Genomic DNA, 25,933 nt, shown 5'->3' with positions numbered 1-25,933 from the left:
TCTGAAAAAAACCTACCCAATCAGAGTTTGTGTTGGTTAAGTTATTGTTTTGAGCTCCGTCACTACACCACGTATTCAGCACTTTAGTTTTGCAAGTGTGTGGTCATCTCTAGATATGATGCTATATTGCTATGAAACAGACAGAAGCACAAGTGCTATATTATGACCATAAGCCTAGACATTGAAATGCAAAACTGTCAACTACCTCCTTATACAGCTCCGCATTATCATTTACTAAAACTCCTGCCAGTGTGTGTTGGGATAATAAATAGATAAATGACTGCCAGAACACGTTGGCACTTGTAGAACAAAAAATAATGTTAAATAAAAACCCACAGTACCATGTAAAAATATTTTATCAAAATAAACCCTCTTTTACCAATTTATTATTCCTCTAAATCTATGGCGGGGGTTCTCTTCTGTCTTTCAGCTTTTAATCCATGGGAAATAAAATAAAATCATGTAGACAATGCATAGTGCTTCTTGTGGGGCCCCGTCACGAACGTCATACTTTGAGACCTGTCACTAACTAACCAATACTGAGCGGCATTGCTCTAATTGGTCAGACCGTGACACAGCCGCTTTGATTGGACTACATTGATATACATAATGAACTACATTGATAAGTGTAAGGTGGTGCACGTCAGGGATACACACAAAGCATAATATGGGCATAGGGATATTCATTTGTTGTGCATGTATACAGTACAAAAAAACATGCAGTTGTATTTTCCACGTTGCCGCTTCTAAAATTTTTTGCGTGTGTGCTTTAAGGTGTACCAGGGCCCTCATCTGCTCTTCCTTGTATTGAAAGGGGAGGGAAAATGAGACAAACTTAAATACCTAACTAGAAAATCCACCAAATTCCCGTTCCAGATAATTGAAACATTGTGCCAGATATGAAGGGGTTAACTTTTTTTATACATTTTTTTCCTATGAATTGGATGACTCTTAAAGGTTATTAAAAGTGACATCCCCCCACACACACATCACACATCACACATCACACATCACACTCAATATTTTTTGCTTTCTAGGTAACCCCCAGCTCTGGAATTCTAATTCCTCTTATAGTTGGCCTTGCTTCTGTGTGACACTTTAAAACTTGACCATTAACACTTTCCACAGAAACAAAGAACAGGATGCAATCTAGTTTGCATATACATGTGTAGTTTAAACAACATTTACAAGGCAGACCTCATAGCTCTGACTTAAAACTGCAGAGTCGGAGCTCTTTACAGAGGGGGGTTATTTCTGTCCTTCTAAGGAATGCTTTAATCTCGGAATGAGTAGGCACATAAACTGTAAACATATATTGTTTATTATGCATTCAGTTGTGCACAGCACATACATCACAATTTTGAAGAACACCTGTATAAAACTACAGACAAATCATGGAAACATTGTAAACTGCTTTGTCTTGAAAGGTTGCTACTGTAGCTGCAATGCCTATTAATCTGCACAGAACACCTTCAATAGCTTTGCAGCTCGACCATTAAACTATACACCCAGCCCAATATATAGGACTCCCAGAAATTTTGACACATTTGGGATCAGTGTTCCCTCTTAAACTGAGCAATCTGCAAAGGAAAGAGTTAAAAGGTCAATTTAATAAGGGCTCTACCCACAAGGGTTGCATTCAGAATCTGCTGGATTGTTATTAGCAAGTTGCATTTTTAACACTATCCTCAGCTTTGAAGGTGTAGTGATTGGGATCTAGCCTGGATGCATCAATGCACAATGTGTACCTGTGCATGCTAGCAACCGACTGATTGATATCAAGCGTGTATCTAATAGAGAGATTTAAAGCAAACTTGCACAGGGATTGTATCCTGCCTATGGAGAACGACATGACTCCACATCTCTGTCACAAACTGAAATGTCACTATTGGAAGGAAGAGTTAATAAGGAATGTAAGTAAGAACTTGGCAATTGAAGTAGCATGACAGTATACATCCTGTTATAGTGATCAGTGATATACAATATTTCAGCCCATAAACCAAACCCTGCTGGATAGAGAAGGATTAAGAAAGTATTCTCGTGCCGGTAGCAATTTAAACGGATTGGTTTTATGAACACACCAGTCCCCAATAACAGGCTGTACATTTACAGAGTATATAATGAAAAATATAAGGTTACTTGATGACCATATAGTGCAGACCAACAGCTGCCTGCAAATATTTTCAGCATGATTATATTTACTAAAAGTAAGTCGCAGGGTAAAGATAGCTGAAACGTGACAAGGCTGAAATAGTCAACACCGGCTTCATCCTAGCATACTTTTGGCCACATATGGAAAAATCGAGGTCCGAGGCAGAGTACAAGTTCTATGGCGAGATAGTGAGGTAGACATGTAATAGCTGTAATGGGAATGAACATTAGGAATCAGCAGAAAATCCTTCTGTTGAAAAGATACTTTGTAGTCCTCATACACAAACGGCTTTTTGGATTTGAAGTTATGTGACATCACCGTGTTGCCAATATTTCTAAGCATATGCATAACATACAGGTACAGTTCCGAAGAGAGAAACCATCTGATTTCTTTACGTTCACCAAGAACGTCCTGCTGTGTCTTACGTTTCCACATACTTATGTTACAATATGATTTTATGTCTTTGTTTTGTTTCAAAATAACATACGACCATCGTTAAGACTTCCTCCAACTCCAGTACACACAGTAGCACCAAAAAATCATTTCTAGATTTTAGTTTTCCAGCAGATCTACTGAGCTGCTAAGTGCTGGGCCCTTCACCAATGAAGGGGTTAAGAGGCTCCTTGGAGACTGACTGCTGAAGAAGTTCAGAGTTCAGCAGTGACAGATCTAAAAACAGCTTTGTAGAGTCCTACTCTCCCACTGCAGTACAAGAGGTAAGCTGACACTGGTGCAGTCTAATAGTAACGGAGTGGAAGAAACATTGGTAGCTTCAGCCTAACACTTGTTTCATCTTATCTGCTTTAGCCAAGAAATATGTACACACTGGCTTTATGTGTGCAGCTTGTAAACAGTACAAAACAGTGCGGTGAGTAGCAGCTCAGCAATGACACCAACATTTAACACCGCTGCCGTGACGCACAGCACATTGCATAGCAATACGTCGCAGCCCCATCCAGCAGCTCGTGAGTTAATAGACTAAATTTTGCCCCAATAAAAGGAATAAAATATTAAGGGAGATACAAAAGTAGGTAACTATAAATAAACGTTATTTCCCGAACCATATATACAAACTTAAATTATTAATTTAAATATGTTACATCAGCTCTTGCATTAAACTGTCTTCAAAGTGCACCAAGTTCTTCCCCTCCCCCAGCGCCTATTCCAAGGGATTTTCAAGGAACGTCGTCAGATCCGTGGTAGGAAATGTGTCAGTGTCATTGTTGGGGATACTCTGTTCCCCTTTTTTGTCCTTCCGTTTTTGCTTAGAGCGATGTACATTCCGGGGTACCTCCTTGATTCATATGCATTGTAATTGTTCGGAAGAAGTGTCTCTTTAAACTTGCATTCATCTGTAAATTGTCTCTGCAGAGAGATAAAAGGTATATTAAATACTTTAGTTTGAATAAAAATGTTACCTCTGAGCTGTATAAATATGTATTTATAGTAATTCAGATGGCTTAAAGGAGTATGTTTATAGACATAGAATAACAGTTTTATTTAGCCCATTGTTAATCCAGCAATTATCTATAAACAATTGAGAGCTTGTGTACTAGTAAGAACAGATGTATTAGTATCTTCCGTTTCATCCTCAATAAATGTATCAAGGTCTATTTTCTTGTAGAAACAAACACTTATCGGACCATTTCATCACACATTAATTCTCTCAGTAGTCACCTTAGACATGACCAACATGCACTATTGTGTACTAAGTTCAAAGACAGCGTGCATTGTTCACTTCTTGAAAGGAGTAACTACTGCGGAATTTTTTATTTTGCAAAGTTTTCTATGAGATTAACTCTTTGCCACCCGCTGCCTCCATACATTCTGAAGCCTCTCACTAATGCAGAATGATGGTAGCACCATCATTCACCAACTCGGGAAGAACCATTAAAGCAAATACAAGTAAACTGATTAACTCCAAGTTCCATGTGCTAAGAGAGAATACAATATTACTGTATATAACAGACAAGTATAAAAAACGTCATCGTATCTATCTATCTACTGTATAAACTCGTGTATAAGCCCAGATTTTCAGCACATTTTTTATGCTGAAAAAGCCCCCCCTCAGCTTATACTCGAGTCAATAAGTTTTCCCAGTTTTTTGTGGTAAAATTAGGTGCCTCGGCTTATATAACAGGTCGGCTTATACTCGAGTGTATATGGTATCTATCTGTCTGTCTGTCTAGCTGTCTGTCTATCTATCTATCTATCGTATGCAGAGTCCTTTATCTAGAATTAAACAGATAGAGAATGATGTTATCCATAATTAAATTTGATTTACAACATGATTTATCTACAGGGAACTGATGCACATACATCGGGGAACATTAATTAGATGACCTGGCTAGCAATGCCAAGAATGGTATGTACTTTCAAGTACGCAAGCGGTAGCTTGGAAAAACTCCACTTGCGTATTAAATGTACAACACCGTATTACTAATCCCATGTAATAGTGTATTCTGGTTATACTCACACATCTAGGCTGGACATTATTGTAACCTGTCCTTAAACATTACTTTTCTATGCTGTTTACATTTTCTTTAGCTTTATTAGACCTTTTTGGTTAGTACTATTTCTTCAACCTTTGCTCAGTCTCCTCCATAATCTCCACTAAGGTCATGGCCCATCTCTAGCCCCCCAGTCCAAAGTTTCATTATGGGCTACTTGAGCTAGAGGAACTTAGAAATGTTCCTGGCACAAAACAGTCATTGATGTAGTCATCATTATTTACTGCCTGTGCAAAACTTACCGATCCATATAGCTTTCCTTTTCCATTCATGGCAACAAATAGTCCACTTTTAACACCAAACAGGCTCACCACTCCGACTTCCACTGGTGAGATTTCCAACATACCTGAAACATAAGCACCATTGTCATTAGCTACACAGTGTTCCCCCTCTTTCCCCTTTTTTTTCAACCATTCTTATTCTACATCCAGTTTGGCGATGGGAATGTTTCACCTGTAAGCCCACAGATGGGCCCCGTTTTTAATTACAGTTTTTCTGCTGTGAATTGAAAATACCCCATAATTCTTAGTAGGAATCAGGGAATCATTAGGGCTCATATTCTGAGAATTTTCTTATACCGCTTTCAGGATTGAATGCAATGCAAGAACGCAACTCTGAAAATGCTGCAGGCACCAGGATAATTGATCTCGGTGCAAACAGGCATCTTCTGTTCACACGATTAGCAGTTTAATCCAGGAGTCAGGGCAAGATGCCGGAAATTCGCCATGCACGATTTTCTGGTGTTTTGCTCCGCATAGCCCCCAGATGACAGTAACATGGAAATAGTTTGACGATTTGGCTGATTTGCATCTCCATGCGCTTCTCTGCTGTATTATAATGTGTTATACGTGCTTTATTTATATATATATATATATATATATATATATATATATAAGTCTCTGAATAACTGGATGTGTCATACTGTTCGTGTTTGTGCTCTGTACATAGAATAGTCAGTCTGGATAGACATCAGGGGGTAAATGTATGAAGCTCCGGGTTCTTCAATACCCGCGAGTTCGGGCGTCTTCAGCGCTTCAATTTAAAGCGGCGCTGCCTTGTAAAGGCAAGTTTCCCTATACAAGGCAGCGCCGCTTTAAATTTAAGCGCTGAAGACGCCGAACTCGCGGGTGTTGAAGAACCCGGAGCTTCATACATTTACCCCCAGCTCTGTATTTTGTAGTACATGAAAAAGTGTGGATTATTGCACTGTTTGTTAAATCTCATTATTATGCTCCCATCCTCCGGATACTGAATGAAAGCACTGTGATTTACTTCTCATTATGCCTTTCTCTATACACGAAGATTTCAAATGTCAAATTGCTTTTTTTCTGTAGCCACAAATAGCCGATGATTAGAATGAGGGATTTGTTTTTAAAAGTTTACTGGATTATTAGATACTGCACCTTAGTTTCACGTCATTTTTCAGTGGTTAGTTTTCCAAAATGATTTTTGTAACTAGCTTACAGCATGATTCCTGTGTGACCCTGTCACATTACATTAGACTTAAAACTGCAAAAGATTCCAGCTAAAATAACAAAATTTGGATGTTATATGATCTGGATGTAAAACATCCACTACTAGGAAACTGCATTAATATGGCCACTACACCTACTCTATCTAGAAATGATCACAGGTCACACTTTGTTGGTCAGATTTAAGCACAGTCATGTGCCATTATAATATGTTGTTTTTAATATACAAAGATATGGCTGTAACAATGCAACTGACATTATGGGGTATATTTACTAAACTGCGGGTTTGAAAAAGTGGAGATGTTGCCTATAGCAACCAATCAGATTTTAGCTGTCCTTGTGTAGAATGTACTAAATAAATGACAACTATAATCTGGTTGCTATAGGCAACATCTCTACTTTTTCAAACCTGTAGTTTAGTAAATATACCCCTGAGTGACCTCATTTGGAGCAATGCTTCCATCCAGGTCAGGACAGTGCCCTGTCTATCTCTAAGTATTACTGATGACAGAAACTAAATGAAAGTTCAGGAGTAAATGTACTAAACAGTTCTTCTTGCAATTCGACAGTATTTGGCGAGTTTGACAGCTAAATTTAAAACGGCAATGTGTTTAAAGGCAAATCTTCCCATTAAACACATTGCCGTTTTAAAATTAGCTGTCAAACTCGGTGAATATCGTCAAATTGCAAAAAGCACTGTTTAGTACATTTACCCCCAGATCTCTTGCGAATTAGGCATTTATAATAGACTGTAGCATAAATATACCCACAAATCCATCTTCCTAATCATCATCACTGCGCTTTTCACTATAGTGCCATGGTAAACCTCCTAGATTTGTTACCTCTATATTCTCCAAAGCACCTAAAGTAACTGCAGGTTTGACTGACTGGCATTTGTCATAATGCTGTCTCAACCTAAATCCTATTGTTTCAGTTGAGTATCGAGTAGTGTTAGAGGGCAAGGGGTTAAGTCACTAACATATGCTTTTTTCTGTTGGACCTTTAGATTTAAAAGCTACTTTTGTGGCAATCAGTTGTAAGTTGGGATGTACAACGCCATGCAATACATTGATATCATTGAAGTATTGCAATTAGCATTTCAGTATATATATATATATATATATATATATATATATATATATATATATATATATATATATATATATTTATTTATTGATGATTACTTTCAGTTTTGCTTGCCAGGCAACATAGTAAACATGTAATAAGTATTCCCTTTTCTACTGAATTGCAACTGTCATTGTTTGAAATCTTGCAAACAGGTTGTGTAGATATGAAGATCTTTTTAGTTTCTATATGAGACTTCTGAGCTTGTTCCTATGGTTATATAGGGGTCAGGGATGCATATCCTCACTATGTTCCCTACAAATCTACAGCTTTGTGTGACAACTGTTACTTGATTCTCAGTCACTCTGTCTGCCAGTCTTGTATGTGCTGAAATACAGCACCTGACATCAACTTGTGTTTTAAGAATTCTTTCTGTGACAGAACAAGAGTCTGTGCAAATGACTGAAGTGAGTGATTATCACTGATTCTAAAGCCTTGATTAGTTCCTCTTGAAAAATCCAAATAAATACAAACTTCCCGGGAGCTCTGTGCTCATCCACACTTTTCTTTTCTGTCTTTTTTTTTTTTTTTTAAGAAACATTATTGAATGAACAAGGCAAGATCACATTTTAAGTGACACTAATCTAGCAGCCGCATAGACTTGTCCTGCCAAGCAGAACACAATCCAGTGTCAGTGCCCTGTCACTGCTTCATTTAATCATTGCCATTAACTTTAACGTGAGCTCAGTGGATTTCACCTCAAGTTTAGGGAAATTAAGTTGATGTTACTGCAGAAGGCGCAAGTGAAATCAGGGCAAGACTGTTTAAACCGACCTGGTCAGCTTTAGATTTGTAAACCAATATTGATCAAAAATAAATAAAAATAAAAACTTACTGTATCGGTTTTCATTGTGCATCCCATTTATTTTGCCATCTGGTAAAACTTGAATATGAAATCCGATGCCCACATTGCAGTAAAGACGTCGCAGCCTCTTGATGCCCAGCAAATAGTCACTTTCCCGGTTTGTGTCTTTTCTTTCTCCTGGGATCCTACCCATTGACCTAGAGAAAAGGCTCTCCCAACGTTGGTCCAGGGTGTCATTTCGCTGGGGTGTCAGCGGCATGCAGTGCACCATGCCCGAAAGCAGCACCAAGAGCAGGATTGGCACCAGGGGCGATTGAACAGTCATCCTGATCAACGTGGGCACACGTGGTTTAAGGAGTCAATTGCTCTAAAAATACCTCAACTCCAGCTCCACTTATAGTTAGATCAAAGAAACCAAATGCTTAGCTAAAAAGGAGGTGTGGTTTTCTTAGCTTGCTTGGAGTCTTCTCTAAAAGGGGGTTGACTCAAAGTTTATTCGAACTTGATCCCAACTTGTCTTTAGCTGCTGGAGGTCTGGAGTGTTGATCTTCTTCAACAGCTCAGCCATAGCACTTTACCCCTGATATTTATATCCACCCAGCAGAGGCTGACAGATCAGTCACTGCAGTGAGCAGAGAGACTCAGAGAATGAAGGGTGTTTGGGGTCACTGTACTCAGACTTGCAGGAAATCTTGCTTTTATTTATAGCTGTTATACAGATCTAGCCGCATATTACAATAATATAAAAATTATGTATGCAACAAGTCATTACACTGAATGCATAATTTATAATAAACTGTATCTACAATAAAAACAAAAAAACAAAAACAAAACATTTTACAACAATAAATACCTCTTGTATTTGCCTTTCATGGAATATTAAGTTGACTAGAGAAACAGCTGTGTTCATTGACACCCATGCTTAACATTGGCAAAGTTTAAATCAGCGGGTGACTATTAAACTGAAAGCACAAGCTGGTAAATATAAAGGTGGATGGAGCGATGCACCAAGTTGAATTCTGATCAGGATTTCGAATCTACAGTAAGGAATATATTGCCTCACTAAACATTTATGGTTTCAATAAGCTCAGCCTTGTCAAATACAATCCACAAGTGTGTGTTTTAGAGCCCCCTGTCCTGGGACATGAATGACCTCCCTTGCCTTAAGCAATATTGCTGAATTTGTAGGTGTGAAAACCTGGGGCCTTCCTCCGACCTAGGCAAACATAGCTTTCAGATTTCTAGCTGTGCAGTCCACGATTACTTATTGCTGTAGGCTCACAATAGAACTGTCACCAGGTTAGACTGTCTTCTGTATTCGTCACAAGTAATACAATAGAAATTGATCCTCACTGTGATCATAAATCACATCACTATTTATTGCCAGTTGTACACACTTGTTTTTTAACCTGAAGAAAATATACGGTTATTTTTCTGTTTTTAATATTTAGTGTACTGAGTTGTTATTAGCTGTAAAACAGAACACCAAGTAAAAAAAAAAGGTTTCTTACCCAGGCTCCAGGTGTAAAATGTATCACAACAATTATGAAAACTGGAGTACAAGTAACTGTGCAAAAATGGTTCACTCTGCATCCTTCTCTGCAAAATTGTCAGCACAGTGTTCATAAACACCCCGCTGTTGCTAAGGGCTGTGCACCCTACTCTGTTTTTCAAATAACTGCCCTAGAAACCCGTCCTCTCCAGCCAATAATGTCATTACAGTAATCTCACTTTGCAGAATAAAACCTTGTTTTTGAATTGCTACAAAAAACTAGGTGCACCAATGCGCTTGCTACGTACTAAGGAACACTCTCCCTCCCACCAACTACTCCCCTGTGCAGATTTCTGCTCCTCCATATTGCAATGCAAAGACGTGTGCCCGGCAGACATCTAGGCATACTGATATTGATCGAGGCACCACTAAAGATTTTTTTCTGTGCTTCGCCCATTCTGTGCTCCGTAAACGTGGTCCAGTCAATATTTACCATATTTTTTTTTAGCGTCAAGCTAACTCCTTTTCCCAAATAACAGAGCTGCTTGGTAGATTATAATTAAATTGTTTATTTGACATAAAAATATGCAACAAGTTACAATTAAGCTAAGCTACCATGTGACATATTATTTCCAAAATAGTCATAATTATAGACATATACATGTCTATCATCTACATATGATGAGGCGATGCATTATATACTTTCTCACAAATGATTACGTTTATCATGAAATATCTGATTACTTATTCATTGGCTCATTATACATTCATGTGTTACTGCTATACTGTGAAGCAGTGTAATGATCAGCTTAGTGCTGTCGTTATCGCTTGTTTGCTGGTGGTGGTAGCATGTTCTTGCCAGTGTTCCATTCTCTGAGTACACGGGACATGGACACCCGCTAAGTCTGACAACGTGAATTTCTGCTTTGCCATACAGATGCATCACTGCAGCTAGCCTGTATACAGAATGGAGTTCCCAGAGTCGCCTATCTCCTCCTCCAATCAGCAAGAGTAAAATGATCCTCTCTAGCAAAAATCCAGGGGGTGTCATGAGTGGGATGACCAATCAGAAGCTGCAATCAAGAGATTGCATTTTGTGATTGGTCCCCCTGGGTCACACTCCTCCCCCTCCATCGCCATTTAAGGGTGGTTAATAAATTATTTTTGTGGTAAGCCCCAGAAAAGACAATTGCATGTACCAGCCCTGGGGCAGCCTCCTCGCTACTGTCTTTTACTTTGTGATCATAAGCCAAAACATTACTGTTTCATTTTATGATTGATGCAATTGCATTGTCTTATTTTCTTTTCATTGTGTGTTTATTTTATTCTGATAATCTTCTAAGAAATTGCTCACCATCTACTCCATACAGTGCATGTCTTCCTGTGTGTCTAATTCTGTCTGCTTCTGTGAGTAACATGTTCACTTGTAGTTGTTCTGTCATCTATTTACATATACAAATACTAATTGTTACAGGAACAATGGGGCTGAAATTCTGCTTGAAAGATTGTTGTGCATAAGCTTGTGCATATATCAGAGGGATAATTACAATAAGTGATTAGATTTACACTTGTAAGTGCGTAATCTACATGCGCATTAGATTTCTGCACTGGGGCCAGTTTGTTGAGGTACAGTATTGATAGGCAGCTGTTTTTGGCTATATATCTATGACTGTGTATGTATATATGCACATATATGTATATATATGTGTATATATATATATATATATATATATATATATATATATATATATATATTGATATTCTCTGAACTACTACAGTGGCCAAAAGTATAAACACACCCTAAACTACAATTAAAATTAGCAAAAGCACTCAATTGACCACATCAGACTTTTTTGTTAAACAGTTTATTTGAGCATATAAGCAGGTATGTACACATTTTACCATGAAAATCACATCTACGAATAAAGTGTAAACCTGAAATACTTATCTGTGTAAACATCCCACCCTACTCATGGTATGAACAGTAATTATGAAAACACAAACTTCTTCAGTGCACACTTGAAATACTATGCAATATAAAAGCTAAAAGAATATGACAGCACATGGGAAATGGGACCACTGGGACACATTAGGGAAAGAGGAGAATAGGAAAACTTGAAAAATATTATATATATATATATATATATATATATATATATATATATATATATATATAACTTTTATTATTATTCTATTATTCCACTATTAGCCTTTATTTATAAAGCGGCTATATGTTAGACAGCGCTGTATATGAGGGGATCAGGATACAAATGAATTAGATACCATGACATGAAACAGAAGGTAAAGATGGCTCTGACCAATTGAGCTTGCAATCTAAGAGGTGTGGGGAGCAATTGATACATAAGATAGCGGAATGATGGTTGTAGCTGGTGGGGAATGTCTATGTGGTTAAGGCAGGCAGAGGCTTTAAATTAGTGATTGGAGATTGGCATTTTGGTGAGACTACTGGTGGAATGAGGAGAGACAGTGGAGGAATGAAAGACGAATTAGTCATTGTAGACAATTTAAGACAGTCCGCTACTGCCAACTAGGTCTGTCCTTCACCATATATGTATATGTGTTTTTTAAACACCCTGGCGCATAAAGGAACATAGGTGCTGATTTTGTCCACATTGTCCACAAAATCACTTGCATGCTCAGAACCGGATGATGCACAGAATGCAGCCACGTCCAAGTAATCTTCGAGCACAAATGACACTTACTACAGCCGGGGTGAGGAATGGTCAGTGTCTGGTCTAGTAGAGCAGAGCAGGCCTACAGCCGTAGTCATCACCATTCCTATCTTGAGATCCGTTCCTTGTTGACTTCGGGAGTAAGCAGAGCCAATTTACGTGCAGTTTAAAACAAACACACAATGCACTCAGTATGCGTGCCTTAATGAATCATGCCTCTTAAAGCTAGATGCACATGGATGTTTATGTAGATTTATTAGCCGTATGTAGGAGCGAATGGAAGTCATTAGGATTGTAAAAAATTAGATTTGCATCATTTTCTTTTCTCCTCCAAGTTCCAATATGACCCCAAAAAATAACATGGATGTAGCCTTACTAGCATTTACAGCACTGCGTTTCACTTTAGTTTAAGATACGGAGGAAAATAATGTGTATACTTTTCAAATAGCTATATCCAATCCTTTAAAAAGTAGTCATCAATAGCAAAGTCGCAATCATTTCAAAATTTTTTCCTGAATGAGATATAGGGGTAAATATATCAAGCTGAGAGTTTTCCGGCGGGTTTGAAAAGTGGAGATGTTGCCTATCACAACCAATCAGATTCTAGCTGTCATTGTGTAGAATGCACTAAATAAATGATAGCTAGAATCTGATTGGTTTTTCAAACCCGCCGGAAAAATCTCAGCTTGATACATTTACCCCTATGTGTCTAGTCACATTTGTGCACCTTCTGTGCTGGACTGTCTAGGAGTAACTTTATGAACCACAATCCCCAACATCAGGGCTGGATTGTGGCTATTAGCCCATGTGGTCACGCCCGTTAGCACTGGCTTTTGCAGCATTTGAAGCAGCCGTAATGGGCCCGGGAAACCTCAGCGGCCCTGCCCATCACAACACGTTTACTGAACTTGGCTACAATGAAATTTTTTTCATATCATCAATAAATATTAATTTATAATATTAATATATAGAGCCTAAGTAAGAACAGGTAGAAGAGTTGCAATCAGTATGAAGAATTAAACAAATTGCTCCGTGCCGCTAGTAAATATAAAGACAGGGACAACATTTTTATTCTAGGGACATATGTATGCGTAATCATAACAGAATGGATATGTCCCAAGAATTTAGATGTAATAGGAGAATTGTCTTAAAATGATTTAAAGAGAATCTTATGTGAACTAAAGTGTCTACTCACTGGAATTTCAAAGAGTTGGCTAATATTTGCTCTGGCCTTCTAAATGTACCCGTAATTGTTTGTAAATACAATCTCTTATTACAGTATGTTAACACTGGTGCGTCACAAATAGGGAATCACATGGAGAAATGTTGGGAAACACTGTTTATTAGGGGATATGACAATGGGAACACTGCTGAACCAGAGAGATACATCATTGGGACATCCACGACAACACTGGGCTTGTAGACTATCATTTCGTTTTGTTGGTAGCAGTGGCTTCTTGTATCAGTGCATCAGCACACAGTGACTATGGGAATAAGGCTGTCATATTGTGCGTTTTGTTTTTTAAGCTCACATATTTTGGGCATATGCACGTCCTTATTCAACTAGAAGCATTTTTTAGGATACATCTGTTAATGAATACAGGTCTAGGTCCCCTCTGTTCTAACAGACAAAATACTACAGGGTATATCCAATACATATGTATAAAGAATAAAGTCACAAAAGAATGCACAGGAAAAAAAAAAATTCAATTAATGTCACCAGTTAATAATTTAGTCATTAATGACAAAACATTAAAAAATAAAAAAGTGGGTCTTTTTCATATTGTTTTGATAAAATATATTTATTAGGATGTTCTTAATGTCTACTGTACTTAATATACATTTTCACAGTTGCTCCTGATTGCAAACACATGTTATGGCATACATACACAGCCGTCATCACTAGTAATCAGACTTGTATCTGGTGCAAGTGATACAGCAAAAAAACACGAACCTTTGAGATGCCAAAAGCTTGAATCGGCTGCTGCAGCGTGCCCTTGTACATTGACTGTGTGCATACGCCCAGTCCCCTCCCCTTTCCAGCCCTGAAATCATAGGCTGTAGTAAGGGTCCTTTGTGCTCAAAGAAGAATTGGGCGTTGCTGCATACTCTGGCATGTGGTTCTTTTCTAGGCATGCGCAGAGCGATTTTATGCAAATTACGACATTTTAGTGCCCTGATGAATTCCAAATAACAATTCAGTATTTGTTTTCTTCCTCTTTATTGTTACTGTTCACTGAATGCTCATTTTCTTTTTCCAAACCTATCGTGGGAGATTCAATTCAATTTGCTAATACGCTGATTTTCCTGCGCACCTCTATGGGGTGTGAGGAATAATTGGTGAAGGTACATTACCGCTGAGTGCCGGACCATTGCCAGATATCGCTTATGTTTAACTATAGTTTTCATTTATTTAGTTTTATATGGTCAAATTCAATCCACCAAGAGTATCCACTTGCCCTGTCTCCCCCACCTTCAGGCTGCTGCACATTCAGCTTCGGAGGGATATGACCCTACGGACCAATAGAAAGCTATTTATTTGTTCATGCCGTCACTTTCCTCCACCCTTAATCTGCCTCAGGTCCACCCCCACCATAATCACCACTGCTGGGCTCCTAAAAGGGGCCTGGGTGTATTGTTCCTGCCCCTCATCTTGCTTGAAGCCCCTGATCAAAATATAGTATTATGGAATAACATCTTTAAAGCTAAACCCTTTCTTTTAACTGGCAGACTTAGAATTAAGTATCTTTTAAAATATGTCAACTCAAATGTCAACAAATGCCAATGTTTCCAGCTCTGTGCTACAATGTACCTTTGGTCTACTAAAGCTTGCACTATCACTTTGTTCCAAGGAGCTTGTAGTAAGGTGAAGTTGAGTTGCTAGCAGACAATATATTCTCAGTCAATTTTGTGTACTACCATCGGTCACTTACATCATGCCCAGTTACTAGGATGGGTTACCCATAGGAATGTAACTTTGATCTTTACTTGATTGCTGAGGAAGGAGGGAGCAATTACTTGTCCATTTAAAAGCATCACTTGGACAAAACATGAAGCCTTTTTTATGTTTTAATTTATCTCACTCAAAGCAAACAAGAAGGGTCCTTCTTTATCTTGTATTTCGGGAGCCTGGCATGGCCAGACTTTCTCACGTTCACGTCTGGGTGATTCTCTATTAATAGAGGGCGCAGACCCCGGGAGAAGGGGCTGAACTGGAATGCAGGCGGCACTGGAGGGCTGAACCCCAAGGAGCTTTAGTGTGACCAAGGAGGCCTCCTCGTCTTAGGTCTGTTGCTTTTCCAAGTGTTGCACATCAGCCGGACATATGCACACAAACCAGTGCTTTCTGTGGCCGCTCTATTTGATCTCTGTGCGCCTGTATAGAACCTTGCTCACTTGCAGTTGTAAGCTCCTCTCCAGATAAAAACCTTATTATCTCCTTCCATGTACTAATGACACATGTTGAAGGCAGTGGAGTATAGCCGAGCTCAGGCACAATAGTGTTAGGCATTTATCAAAGGCGCTAATAACAGAATGTGCTTAAAGATCCAAAGAAAGCCATATCAAAGGAGCTAAATGAAATGTTATTTGTAATGCATATGGAGGCCTTCTAGCCACTCTTTTGACATTCTTTAATTCTTAGACAAGTGAACATATCAGAAAGGCATTTTGTAACTATTCTCGTCTAAAGATATCATTGTTTTATTTGTAACCTTTGGTTACAAGATTTCTGCAAAGACTTGCCGCATGTGTATTATTCAAAATTACTGGAGCATAACAACAAACTTGGCAAAGAGCTGCAATACATGAAAACCCCCCATGTATAAGTGTACATAACTGATGGAATGGTGTAAAGATTCTAAGGGTAATTTATAAACAGGTGGGGCAGCGCATTTTTCTTATAGGTGGCTTTATGACATCACAAAGTGTGTTGTGGACATTGCGGCTATTTATAATCTGCATTGGGAGCAGCACGGTGACTAAGTGGTTAGCACTTCTGCCTCACAGCGCTGGGGTCTTGAGTTCAATTCCCGACCATGGCCTTATCTGTGTGGAGTTTGTATGTTCTCCATGTGTTTGCGTGGGTTTCCTCCAGGTGCTCTGGTTACCTCCCACTCTCCAAAAACATACTAGTAGGTTAATTGACTGCTATCAAAATTGACCCTAGTCTCTCTCTCTCCTTCTCTCGGTGTCTGTGTGTGTATGTTAGGGAATTTAGACTGTAAGCTCCAATGGGACAGGGACTGATGTGAGTGAGTTCTCTGTACAGCGCTGCGGAATCAGTGGCGCTATATAAATAAATGGTGATGATGATGTGCGCAACTTAGTGGCCACATTTTGTGCAGGACAAATTAATTATTCTCTGCTGTGGGGTAACTTCGAGATGCACCTAGTTATATGTAACATCTCCAAACTCAATTTTTTTTCCTGGGGCATCTCAGTGAACTAGCATAGATGGAGACTGAGCATGTAAAGTATGGAGTGTCTGGAGCTGCAGTGCATTTAAGCCATACACTAGCAGCAACTTGCATCACCTCAAAAGTGACCAGCAGTATTTTTGGACACAAGTAAGGTACAAACTAAGATGTGCGGAGAGGCAGGAAAACCATTAGACATACGTTAAATCACATCAACCTCCTATTACTACCCTCTTTCACTTGAGCATTATTTTCTCCAAAAATGCTGCCCAGTTAATGATATCATTTATATAATAAATCGTGAGAGTCAGAGGACATTGTGTCTTTCGTACATTTGTCACTTTTGTGTGTATGAAGCTTTTTATTATATATCTCTGAGTGTGCCCTAAAATGCATCTCTCCACCAAAGGCTTATCATTTGAATGGGATCAATTTGGCATGGAAGCGCCATTACAGGTATACATACCGCCATTAATAAAAAATAGTCCTCCTTTACAGTGCACTGTTTAAAATATACAATTTAAAAACTAGACAGCTTGCCTTCCACCTATATCATCATCATCATCATAACCTATTTATATAGCGGCACTAATTCCGCAGCGCTGTACAGAGAACGTACATCAGTCCCTGCCCCATAAGAGATTACAGTCTTAATACCCTAACATACACACACACAGATAGAGAGAGAGACTAGGGTCAATTTGATAGCAGTCATATATCTGCAACAAGCCCCAGTGCTAGAAAACCTGGGGTGGGTTATACCACGAAAACCAACCCCAGGCTGCTCAATGCAGGGCTGGTGCTTTTATTGGGTGCAAAAAATAGCAATAGCAAGTCTCCCCCCTGCCGAGGCAACAAGCTCCATGCTCATAACTCTTTCTGATGCCCACTGGACTGTGGGGTAATTAAAAGAACTGGGACCCATGAAGTGGCAACAATAACACCCCTGTGGTCCCAGTGTAGGGCAGAGGTCCATTAATAGTCTTTTGTATGTGTGGTTTTACATAGCCAATGAAATATATCAAAAAAAGTTTTGCCAAACAGCTATAATCAAATGCAGCGTCCACCAGAGCCAACTGACAAGTATTCAATACAGAGATTATTTGAGTGACCTATATATACAATACACAGAGCATTCTAGTTTCTGGTGAACTTTATACAATGTAAAGGACAGTTTATTAACATCTGTACAATGCAAAAAGCATCCTGGTGATCTCAATACAACATAGAGAGCATCCTAGTGAACGATATATACAATATTGATTGCATTCTAGTAACCTCATTGCAACACAAAGAGAATCCTAATGACTGATGTACAATACAGAGCATTCTAGGGACTGCTCTACAATACAGAGAGTGTCTTTTTAATCTTAATAGACAAAACATTCTAGTGACCTCTGTACAATACAGATAACAATCTAATGACCTTGATACAATACAGAGTGTATTTAATGACATATATACAACAGAGAGCATCCTTATAAGCAATATAAAGTATATACAGAGAATATTCTAGTGACTGATATACAATACAGAGAGCATTCATGTAATGACTGCCAAAACACAATGCATACTAGTGACTATTAATAAATGTCAACCCTGTTCTGGAGGCCACTATGAAATGCAGATCCCCATATCTCTGGTGGCTTCACAGTGCAGATCCTCCATATATCTGGTGGTATTATTATATACATGCCAGAGCTATGGTGATTTTACTGTTCAGGTCCCAGATCATTGGTGACTTAACAATGCATTCACCCAAAACCACTGTTGGTGACAAAATCGGACCCCAGATCTCTGGTGGCAAACCAAATAAAGTGGTACATAAGGTCCAAACCCTACAATTATCCTTTTCACTTGCTCTACAGCAAAGTTCCACATGCCACCATGAACAAACATTATAACTGTGAACGGAGTCGCCCTCTCTTACGTTCAGTCGTACTCTTCCTTAATAGAAAACTGTCACAGATGGGCAGGACTACATATATAATATTGTGCCATTGAGAGGAGGTGGATGAGGAACAGAAGGACCAATTACCACCTCCTAGCCACCTGAGGCACTGCAAATGGTTAATGTGTTTTCTCTGTGCCTTGATTCTTTCTTAATTGGGTGGTCATAAAAAGTACATCTTATTCAGTATAACTTTGTAATTTACCCTGGATTTACGGAAAGGAGGTGTATTGACATATTTTTACTTTTCCTTAAAAAAGATGCTAAGTGCCCAATATTCCCTGGCCTAACATGGCCTGTGATGTTAAATGCTGATGGAAATCTGTTACTTGGGAAAGAAAAAATATACTAAATATACTGTCTGTAGTTCATTGTAATCCCAGTGCCAATACCAGAGATATATGTGGATTATCTTGGTGTAAAGTAAGGTCTGTCCTATGCTGTAACATTCATTACACCTAGGCTGATATTGTTACCACCATTATTGCAATCTTGTGGCCTCATTATGCATTCCACTTTTGCCACAGAAAATCTCTCCAGTCAAGTTGTGTCATTATTAAAATGACATATCAGTTAAATGACATAACTGAAGAGTTTACATTGGATTGACAACACTCTATTGCTCTCACATGTCACTCTGTAGCAATGTTGATGATTTGGTTCCAAGCTATCCTCTCTGCACTGTCACCTGACTGTTATCAAAGTGTGAGCGGAATCTTTTAAACCCGGGTAGTCCGATCACAGAAGTTTACTGGTAGGTAAGGGATCCTCAGCTGTTACCCTTTTGTCTGGCAACATTGGAGGATCTCTTACCTTGACATCTTATATTGTATAATATTTGCGTCCTAATAAACTAAAGGGTCTATTTAATAAAGGAAGATAAGTCCTGCAAAATGAGGATTTTCCTGTGTTGTCCTCTAATTGCTTACGCCAGGAGGGTGTCTAAAGAAAAAAATGGTTTATTATTAAATTAAAGCACTTTTTTATGTTTTTCTATTATTATTATTTTTTCATTTTCTTTTTTCTTTAACTGTAATATTATTTTTGTTGTATCTGGAACTGGAAGCCAAGCACAGAATTCAAATTCCAGTTTGCATGCCGACTCAATCATGTGCAGAGGGTCCAAGGACTGGCTTGGCAAGCGGTTAAATACCTCCTACCACTACCAGCCAGAGTCATTGAGGAGCTGAGCAATATTCATTTTATGTTAATAATCTTATTTTTAACAAGTCGCTATGTTAAGTAGCAATATATTATTCTTAAGTAAGCAACCCTATGCTAATAAAAGAAATACATCTCTAAATAAAAGCTGGGCCATGGTTTGCTAAATTGACTCATAGACATAATCTTCATTCAGGGCAAAATTAACTAAGAAAACCTGAACCAAAATTGTATGTTCAATTTCCATCCATTCCTATATCTTTACGTGCCAGGGATAAAAGCCAGGGGCATTTTCTTTATAAATTGCTAATGATTTTTCATCATATAGAATCTTGTTTTCAGAGGAAACTAAATAAATAGACCTCTAATTATAAATGGTATGTTAATATTGTTATTTTCCACAAGTCACTATATTAAATAACAATAATATTCTTAAGTAAGCAACAGTAAGCTAATGAAAAGATGTATGTCACTAAATAAAAGCTGGGCCATGGTTTGCTTAGGTGGTTCATAAACATAATCTTCATCCAGGGCAAAATAAACTAAGAAAACCTGAACCAAAATTGTATGTGCATTTCCATCCATTCATATATCTTTACATGCCCGGGATAAAGGCACTCACATCTAATTATACTAGTAGTGTATTTGTGTCTTTTATGATCAGAGTCATTTTTTTATCCATTTTTAATGCTCAGTAGAACTGAGCCTTAGCTGGTGCTATCATTGAAGGCAGAGATATAGATCTGCATTCCCTCTGGAGCCAGCATATAACATCATTTGGGGTGTGCCAGGTCAAACGACTCCAGTTTCTGTATTTTGGCAGCATGAGTGTCTTGTGAGGAATAAGGATATCTTTGGCAAGATCCCTAGGATTAAAAGAGAAGCAGATTCAGAGACTGTAAATCTTTTTGAAATGCACTTACGTAAGTAACATCCAAACTATTTTACTTATGATCATTTCAAATCCTTTCACCACAGACATTTTATCCCTTATGTATATAGCATTGCGTTGATACAGAATGAATGGATACATATTTCACCGGCGTTGTGCAGTGCAGTGCTTTGGTTAGGGAACTTCTCTTGTAGTTTGTTAATAATGTCAGTTTTAGAAGAAAGATAGACATAATTTCAGCAATGTCACATTTAAATGATGCAACATTGTGAAACATACCTAGGTCAATATATCTGTAATACATGCTTTAAGATTGTAATACATTTAGGATTGAATGTGAAATAAAATGGACATTTTATCATACCTCCCAATATGTCAGTTCCTAGCAGCGGAATAGGGGCGTGTGCATGTCACAATGGGGACATGGCGACATTGTGATGGGGGATGGCCACGCCCCAGAGGGCTGCCTGCGCTAGGCTGCCCATTAGATATCTCCTTCCCCCAACGTTCCCATCCATAGGACAAACATTTCCTTGGAATAGACAGCGGTACAGAGCCCTAAAATCGGGACTGTTCCACCGAAATCGGGACGGTTGGAAGGTATAATTTTATAGAAACAAATATCGTTTTAATTGCTTAGATATGCCTTGTGTATAATTTTGATCTAACGTACCCAACCCTTACTTCTTATCATATTTGAACTGTCCACTCCTGGTAAATGAAGGAAATGCCTTCACATTTTTCCTGTTTACTCTGTCTTTTTCTTGTATAAGTATCAGATTTGTGCATCTTCTGATAAAGCGTTCTGCAGACAGTATGCATTGATAGATTGGCTGATATCACTGTAGTGATGAAGTGATCTGTACACAGCATACCTATATAGAAAGTATTAAACAGAATAAACCAGAGAATTTAGTTCCATCATGATCTATAAACAATGTGCAAAAATGAACTATGAAGAAGCTCTTACAATCTTTGTGTATATGCAATCCAGAAATGTTAGTTAGTTAAATGGGTTAGAAATGAAAGCCCTCTGCAGCTGTAGAAAGAGTGTGTGTGTGTTCTTGTTATATAATGTAAAAAATAAAGCAATACGCTACCACGCTGAGGTATCTTTCCTTTCCATTCCACTAATCATAAATACAATTAAATATCAATATAAAATTTAATATAACTATTTAAATAAAAACAACCTTCATGAGTATTATATACCACCAATAAACACAACCATATATAATCAGATATTCAACTATTCAAAAATAAAATGTATGTTACAGGTGTATTTCCATATAAACTGGGAAATACAACAGTAATTGGTCCACAAACAATATTCATGGGTGCAATGGCTTATACAGGCATATCTGAAAACATACATAACTAAATCAGCCACAGAAACAAAAGCAGCAAACATAGCATAATAAATATAAATCAAATTCACAATTTGGAAGTTATTTGATTTATATTTACTGCACTCTGTTGTACACTTTTCTTTTCTGTGGTTTAGGTGTTGCACTTCTAAACAGGTGAAAGGGACAGAAACAGACAGTATGACAACATGACCTGCAGTGGCATGAATATGTAAATAAAATAGCTTTCATATGCAATTTACGATAGCAAAATTGCAGCCAGTTTAATGGCAACTTGACAAGTGCACGTGACTCCTCAACAAAAAAAGTGAGCTGCATTTTACACATTTTAGGTCATCCTCTGTTGGATCTCTTTATTTTTTTTAAATAGCCTATTTCCTAAAATGTATGTAAATCACTAAATTGAGGAACTAAACACCTGTTTAATATTATTATAGTACACTAGTGGTATTAACACCTTCAAAAAATATCTGAATAAACAGTGTGTTCTGAGGTCATAGCTTATAATTGGTGTGTGATGATGTCATCATTAGGAACACTTATAAGTGATAGGAATTAGGAGCAACAGACCCTTGTAGATATAATAGTCACCTCAGATTTGTATGGCTAATCTTCCATTTAACTCTTCAGTGAATCCTTATATGCTTTTAATTTGCAACATGTGGTGTATTATCAAATACAGCATATAGGGTTGAGGGTGCCATTATGTGGGTTATAATGTATTTCAACACTTCTCTTGTTTTCATGGCAATTTGAAGATGAACAATTTATGTAAAACTATACAATAATGCTAGATGTGGTTAATATTTAATAGGGGCCAAATTCCTGCATGGGTGATGGAGACTGATGAAATCACAGCCGTTTCTCCGAGGTTGCAAATGATTTTATATATTCCTTTTGGTCTGTGTGTGATGACCACATGACGATCATAGCCCTTTATTTTAACATCACCAAGTCCAGTGGCAGGTACTTCTTTCCAGTAGGTAGATAGGATCACTGGTCCTACATAGTCACATTATAAGTTCCAAGTAGAAAAAATTGCCCCACAACCAGAACTGCTGCTGAAACTCCTTGATGGCAATAAAAGTTCATGTGAACAAGATTATATTTGCTAAGTAAAGTGTTCCTAATGACAGATATCCAGCCTTCCTTTAGTGGTGATATCTTGTCAAGGAAGACTTTCATTATGTGGAGGTCTGCAGGAAATGGATTAAATGATGTTCAGTGATTACGATTTACAGGACCATGGGTAATACAAGTACCATGATGCATCTTTGGCTGTTGAAGTTTTTTATATCACGTTACAAAAAACACGCTGAAATGCTTTTTAAAACTGCAGAAACGATGTGTTTTCAGAATAAAGTTTGATGGCTGTATCTTGAAGAGCTCAGACAACCATTTGTGCATGAAAGTTGAGGGCTGTTTATAGACAACCATGTTATGCAGATATTCAGGACTTTAATCCAGATATATCTGTATTTGTTGGTTGTGCAGCCATGCAGGAGGCAGAGAGTAAGATCTGTATGTAAGTATTTCATTGTTCTGTATCTCATGATTTTTTACCTATTCTCCCAAACACTGCTAGATGTCTCCACAGTGTCTCTTATGGTGGATGGATTAATTGTTGGACTGTGTTCATTAAATAGTTCCTTCCTGATAAGTAGTAATGTTATCTTTTATTGTTAGACGCACTGTGAGAAGGTAATTAGGAACGTCTGACAAGCAGGACCTATCCACTACCATTATCTCCTCTGCAGTAATTACATAGTTCTTTTAGACATTCATTCCTTTTCTCTTTTTATTGCACAGTACCTGCAGTTAAATGTGTACAAAGAAACATTAACGTTTTCCCTGCTCTTTGTATTGCACTCTCAGCAGAAATAGGGATCAGTATGTGTATTGTATTACTGTGAATCACTCTAACACTGGGATTTACATGGGTCAAAAAGATACCTCAAAGCTACTTAGAAAGCGTGATATCATGCATGTTGCATAGTAAATTGATCTAAAAGAATTGACACTAATCTACTGGTAGGTTCATTCAGTACCATGATATTAAACCAGTGGCGGATCCAGGGAGGGGGGCATCGGGGCCATCGCCCCCTCTTGCAGGGGTTGTTGCCGGCGGCTGCACACTATGTGCAGGTCCGTTCGGCAGAGACAGGCAGGGAGAGTCTGCTGCCCGACTGCTCTGATTGTGAAACACAATCAGAAGGCCGGGCAGCACACTCCCCTTGCCTGTCTCTGTCGAATGGACCTGCACAGGCAGCCTTAGCTGTCAAAAAGGGGACAGAGACTAAATCCCCCCTCCCTAAATCACCCCCGGTAAAATTATTTTCTAGACCCACCCCTGTATTAAACACACATTGTGTTCGGATACAACTTGCATATAAATTGCACTTTAAAAAAAGAGCACAGAACGTGACCGAAGTTCGACAAATTTCAAATCTAAGTGTTTCTCAAGATGTGTTTCCATTTGAATCTGGATGTAAGAACGCTCTGCCTAAGCATTATGTTCTGTATGTCAGCAGACAGACAGACTGCAGTATACGCACAAACGTATGTCCAATATAAGAACTGTACATTGCCTACGTTCATCAGCTCCTTCCCTCCCCCGTTCCATCTCTCAAGTCATAGGCAGTAGTCAGTGTCATTTGTGTTCAGACATGAATTGAATGCTATTGCGTGCATTGGCGTAAGGTCCGTTTCTGAGCCTGTGCAGAGCTATCGCACGCAAGATGCGCTACATAAATGACCATACATCTGGAGATCAGAATCAGGCCCATTATGTTTCAGATAACATAATATTATTTTATTAACAATGCCGTGGATGACTTCTCCAGGCGAAATAAAAAGACAGTTGTGAAAGCGCCCTCCTAATTGTCCCCGTAGTGCCTTCAAAGCTGCTCCCACACAGCCTGGTGGTTGGAGCTACTCACCGAAAATCAAGCTGTGCTGACTTTTGTGGAATTCCCGTTCAGGTTGGAAATTAACATAGTAGAAAGAGTGAAAAAAGCACTTTAACTTCCCGCCTACACCCTCTGTAGAGCATCACCCTCACTTATTTCAACTTTTCCTTTTCAATTTTATCCGACATTTTTCTCATTTATTTCTTAAATTAGTCATGAGAGGACATCGGGACTGTCTTTATTATATGTCTCACTTTTGTATGTATTTTTTATATTGATTGAAGAAATAGTCTGGGAGATCCCACTAGTCTGGGAAATCCGGAACACATTTTTCTAAATGTCTTTTCTGTTTAATCCCATGCAAGTTTTTAAATACAGTTTATTCACCTTCACATGCAGTGCTGTATTACAAATCCAGATTGTTATGTTTTACTGCTAATGAATCAAAGAAAATGTTCCTCTATTGCATATCAGTAACATTTTGTGATCTGCATCAGCTTTTTGCTATAAAAAGGAAGCGATTCTGGCATAACTTATCCCATCCTCTGTCCATGGTGCTGATTGGGGAGATGTAACATGCTCTGTCACCACCCACATTCAGTTATGAATGGGATGACTAAAGAGCGACAAATAAAGCAAGTACAATGTAATAAAGACATACAAAGACATATTGTGAATTTCGTAAAGTAAGGTCAAGCAGAAAGGGTGGCCAAATAAATCGGGATCTTATATATGCCACAAACTGACAGCAGTGGTGTTACTCAATCCAATCCAATAGATTGTGGAATAAACCACATAAAAATGCAAAAATATGTCACAAATAGGTTGTATCAGAACTTAATGGAAAGCTCACAGGGAAACTTGTGTTTGATGCCTGTGCACTCCCAGAAGCAACCTTAATATTTATCATTTCATATCGGAGTAAATAACTTGTATACTGAAAAAATCAAATCTGTCCTTAATAATTCTTCCTTGATGACTTAGAA

At 38.3% G+C, this 25,933-nt stretch overlaps 1 protein-coding gene and 1 long non-coding RNA gene across 3 annotated transcripts in view; one reads left to right on the top strand and one right to left on the bottom strand.

Annotated features, from left to right (window-relative positions):
• The window catches only part of LOC142103911 (uncharacterized), a 280,023-nt gene that overhangs the window by 81,519 nt on the left and 172,571 nt on the right, over window positions 1–25,933 (top strand). The gene's annotated exons all lie outside the window — the stretch shown is intronic.
• On the bottom strand, window positions 1,338–8,408 carry FGF4 (fibroblast growth factor 4). The gene is made up of 3 exons (XM_075187494.1): window positions 8,095–8,408; window positions 4,905–5,008; window positions 1,338–3,517 (listed from the first exon to the last, which is right to left on the bottom strand). Exons 1-3 carry the CDS (start codon window positions 8,387–8,389, stop codon window positions 3,341–3,343), a joined length of 576 nt encoding a protein of 191 aa, XP_075043595.1. The 5' UTR covers window positions 8,390–8,408; the 3' UTR covers window positions 1,338–3,340.

Source organism: Mixophyes fleayi, chromosome 10 (genome assembly GCF_038048845.1).
Source record: "Mixophyes fleayi isolate aMixFle1 chromosome 10, aMixFle1.hap1, whole genome shotgun sequence".
NCBI classification, from domain to species: Eukaryota; Metazoa; Chordata; class Amphibia; order Anura; family Limnodynastidae; genus Mixophyes; species Mixophyes fleayi.
The sequence above is the reverse complement of the archived record's forward strand: the minus strand, read 5'-3'. Positions and strand labels throughout refer to the sequence as shown.

Coding starts and splice junctions, on each gene's coding strand:
- FGF4 (XM_075187494.1), bottom strand. CDS start 8,389: ATGACTGTTCAATCGCCCCTGGTGCCAATCCTGCTCTTGGTGCTGCTT. Junction 5,009..8,094: donor GCACAATGAAAACCGATACA/GTAAGTTTTTAT, acceptor CTTATGTTTCAG/GTATGTTGGAAATCTCACCA. Junction 3,518..4,904: donor AAGGAAAGCTATATGGATCG/GTAAGTTTTGCA, acceptor ATCTCTCTGCAG/AGACAATTTACAGATGAATG.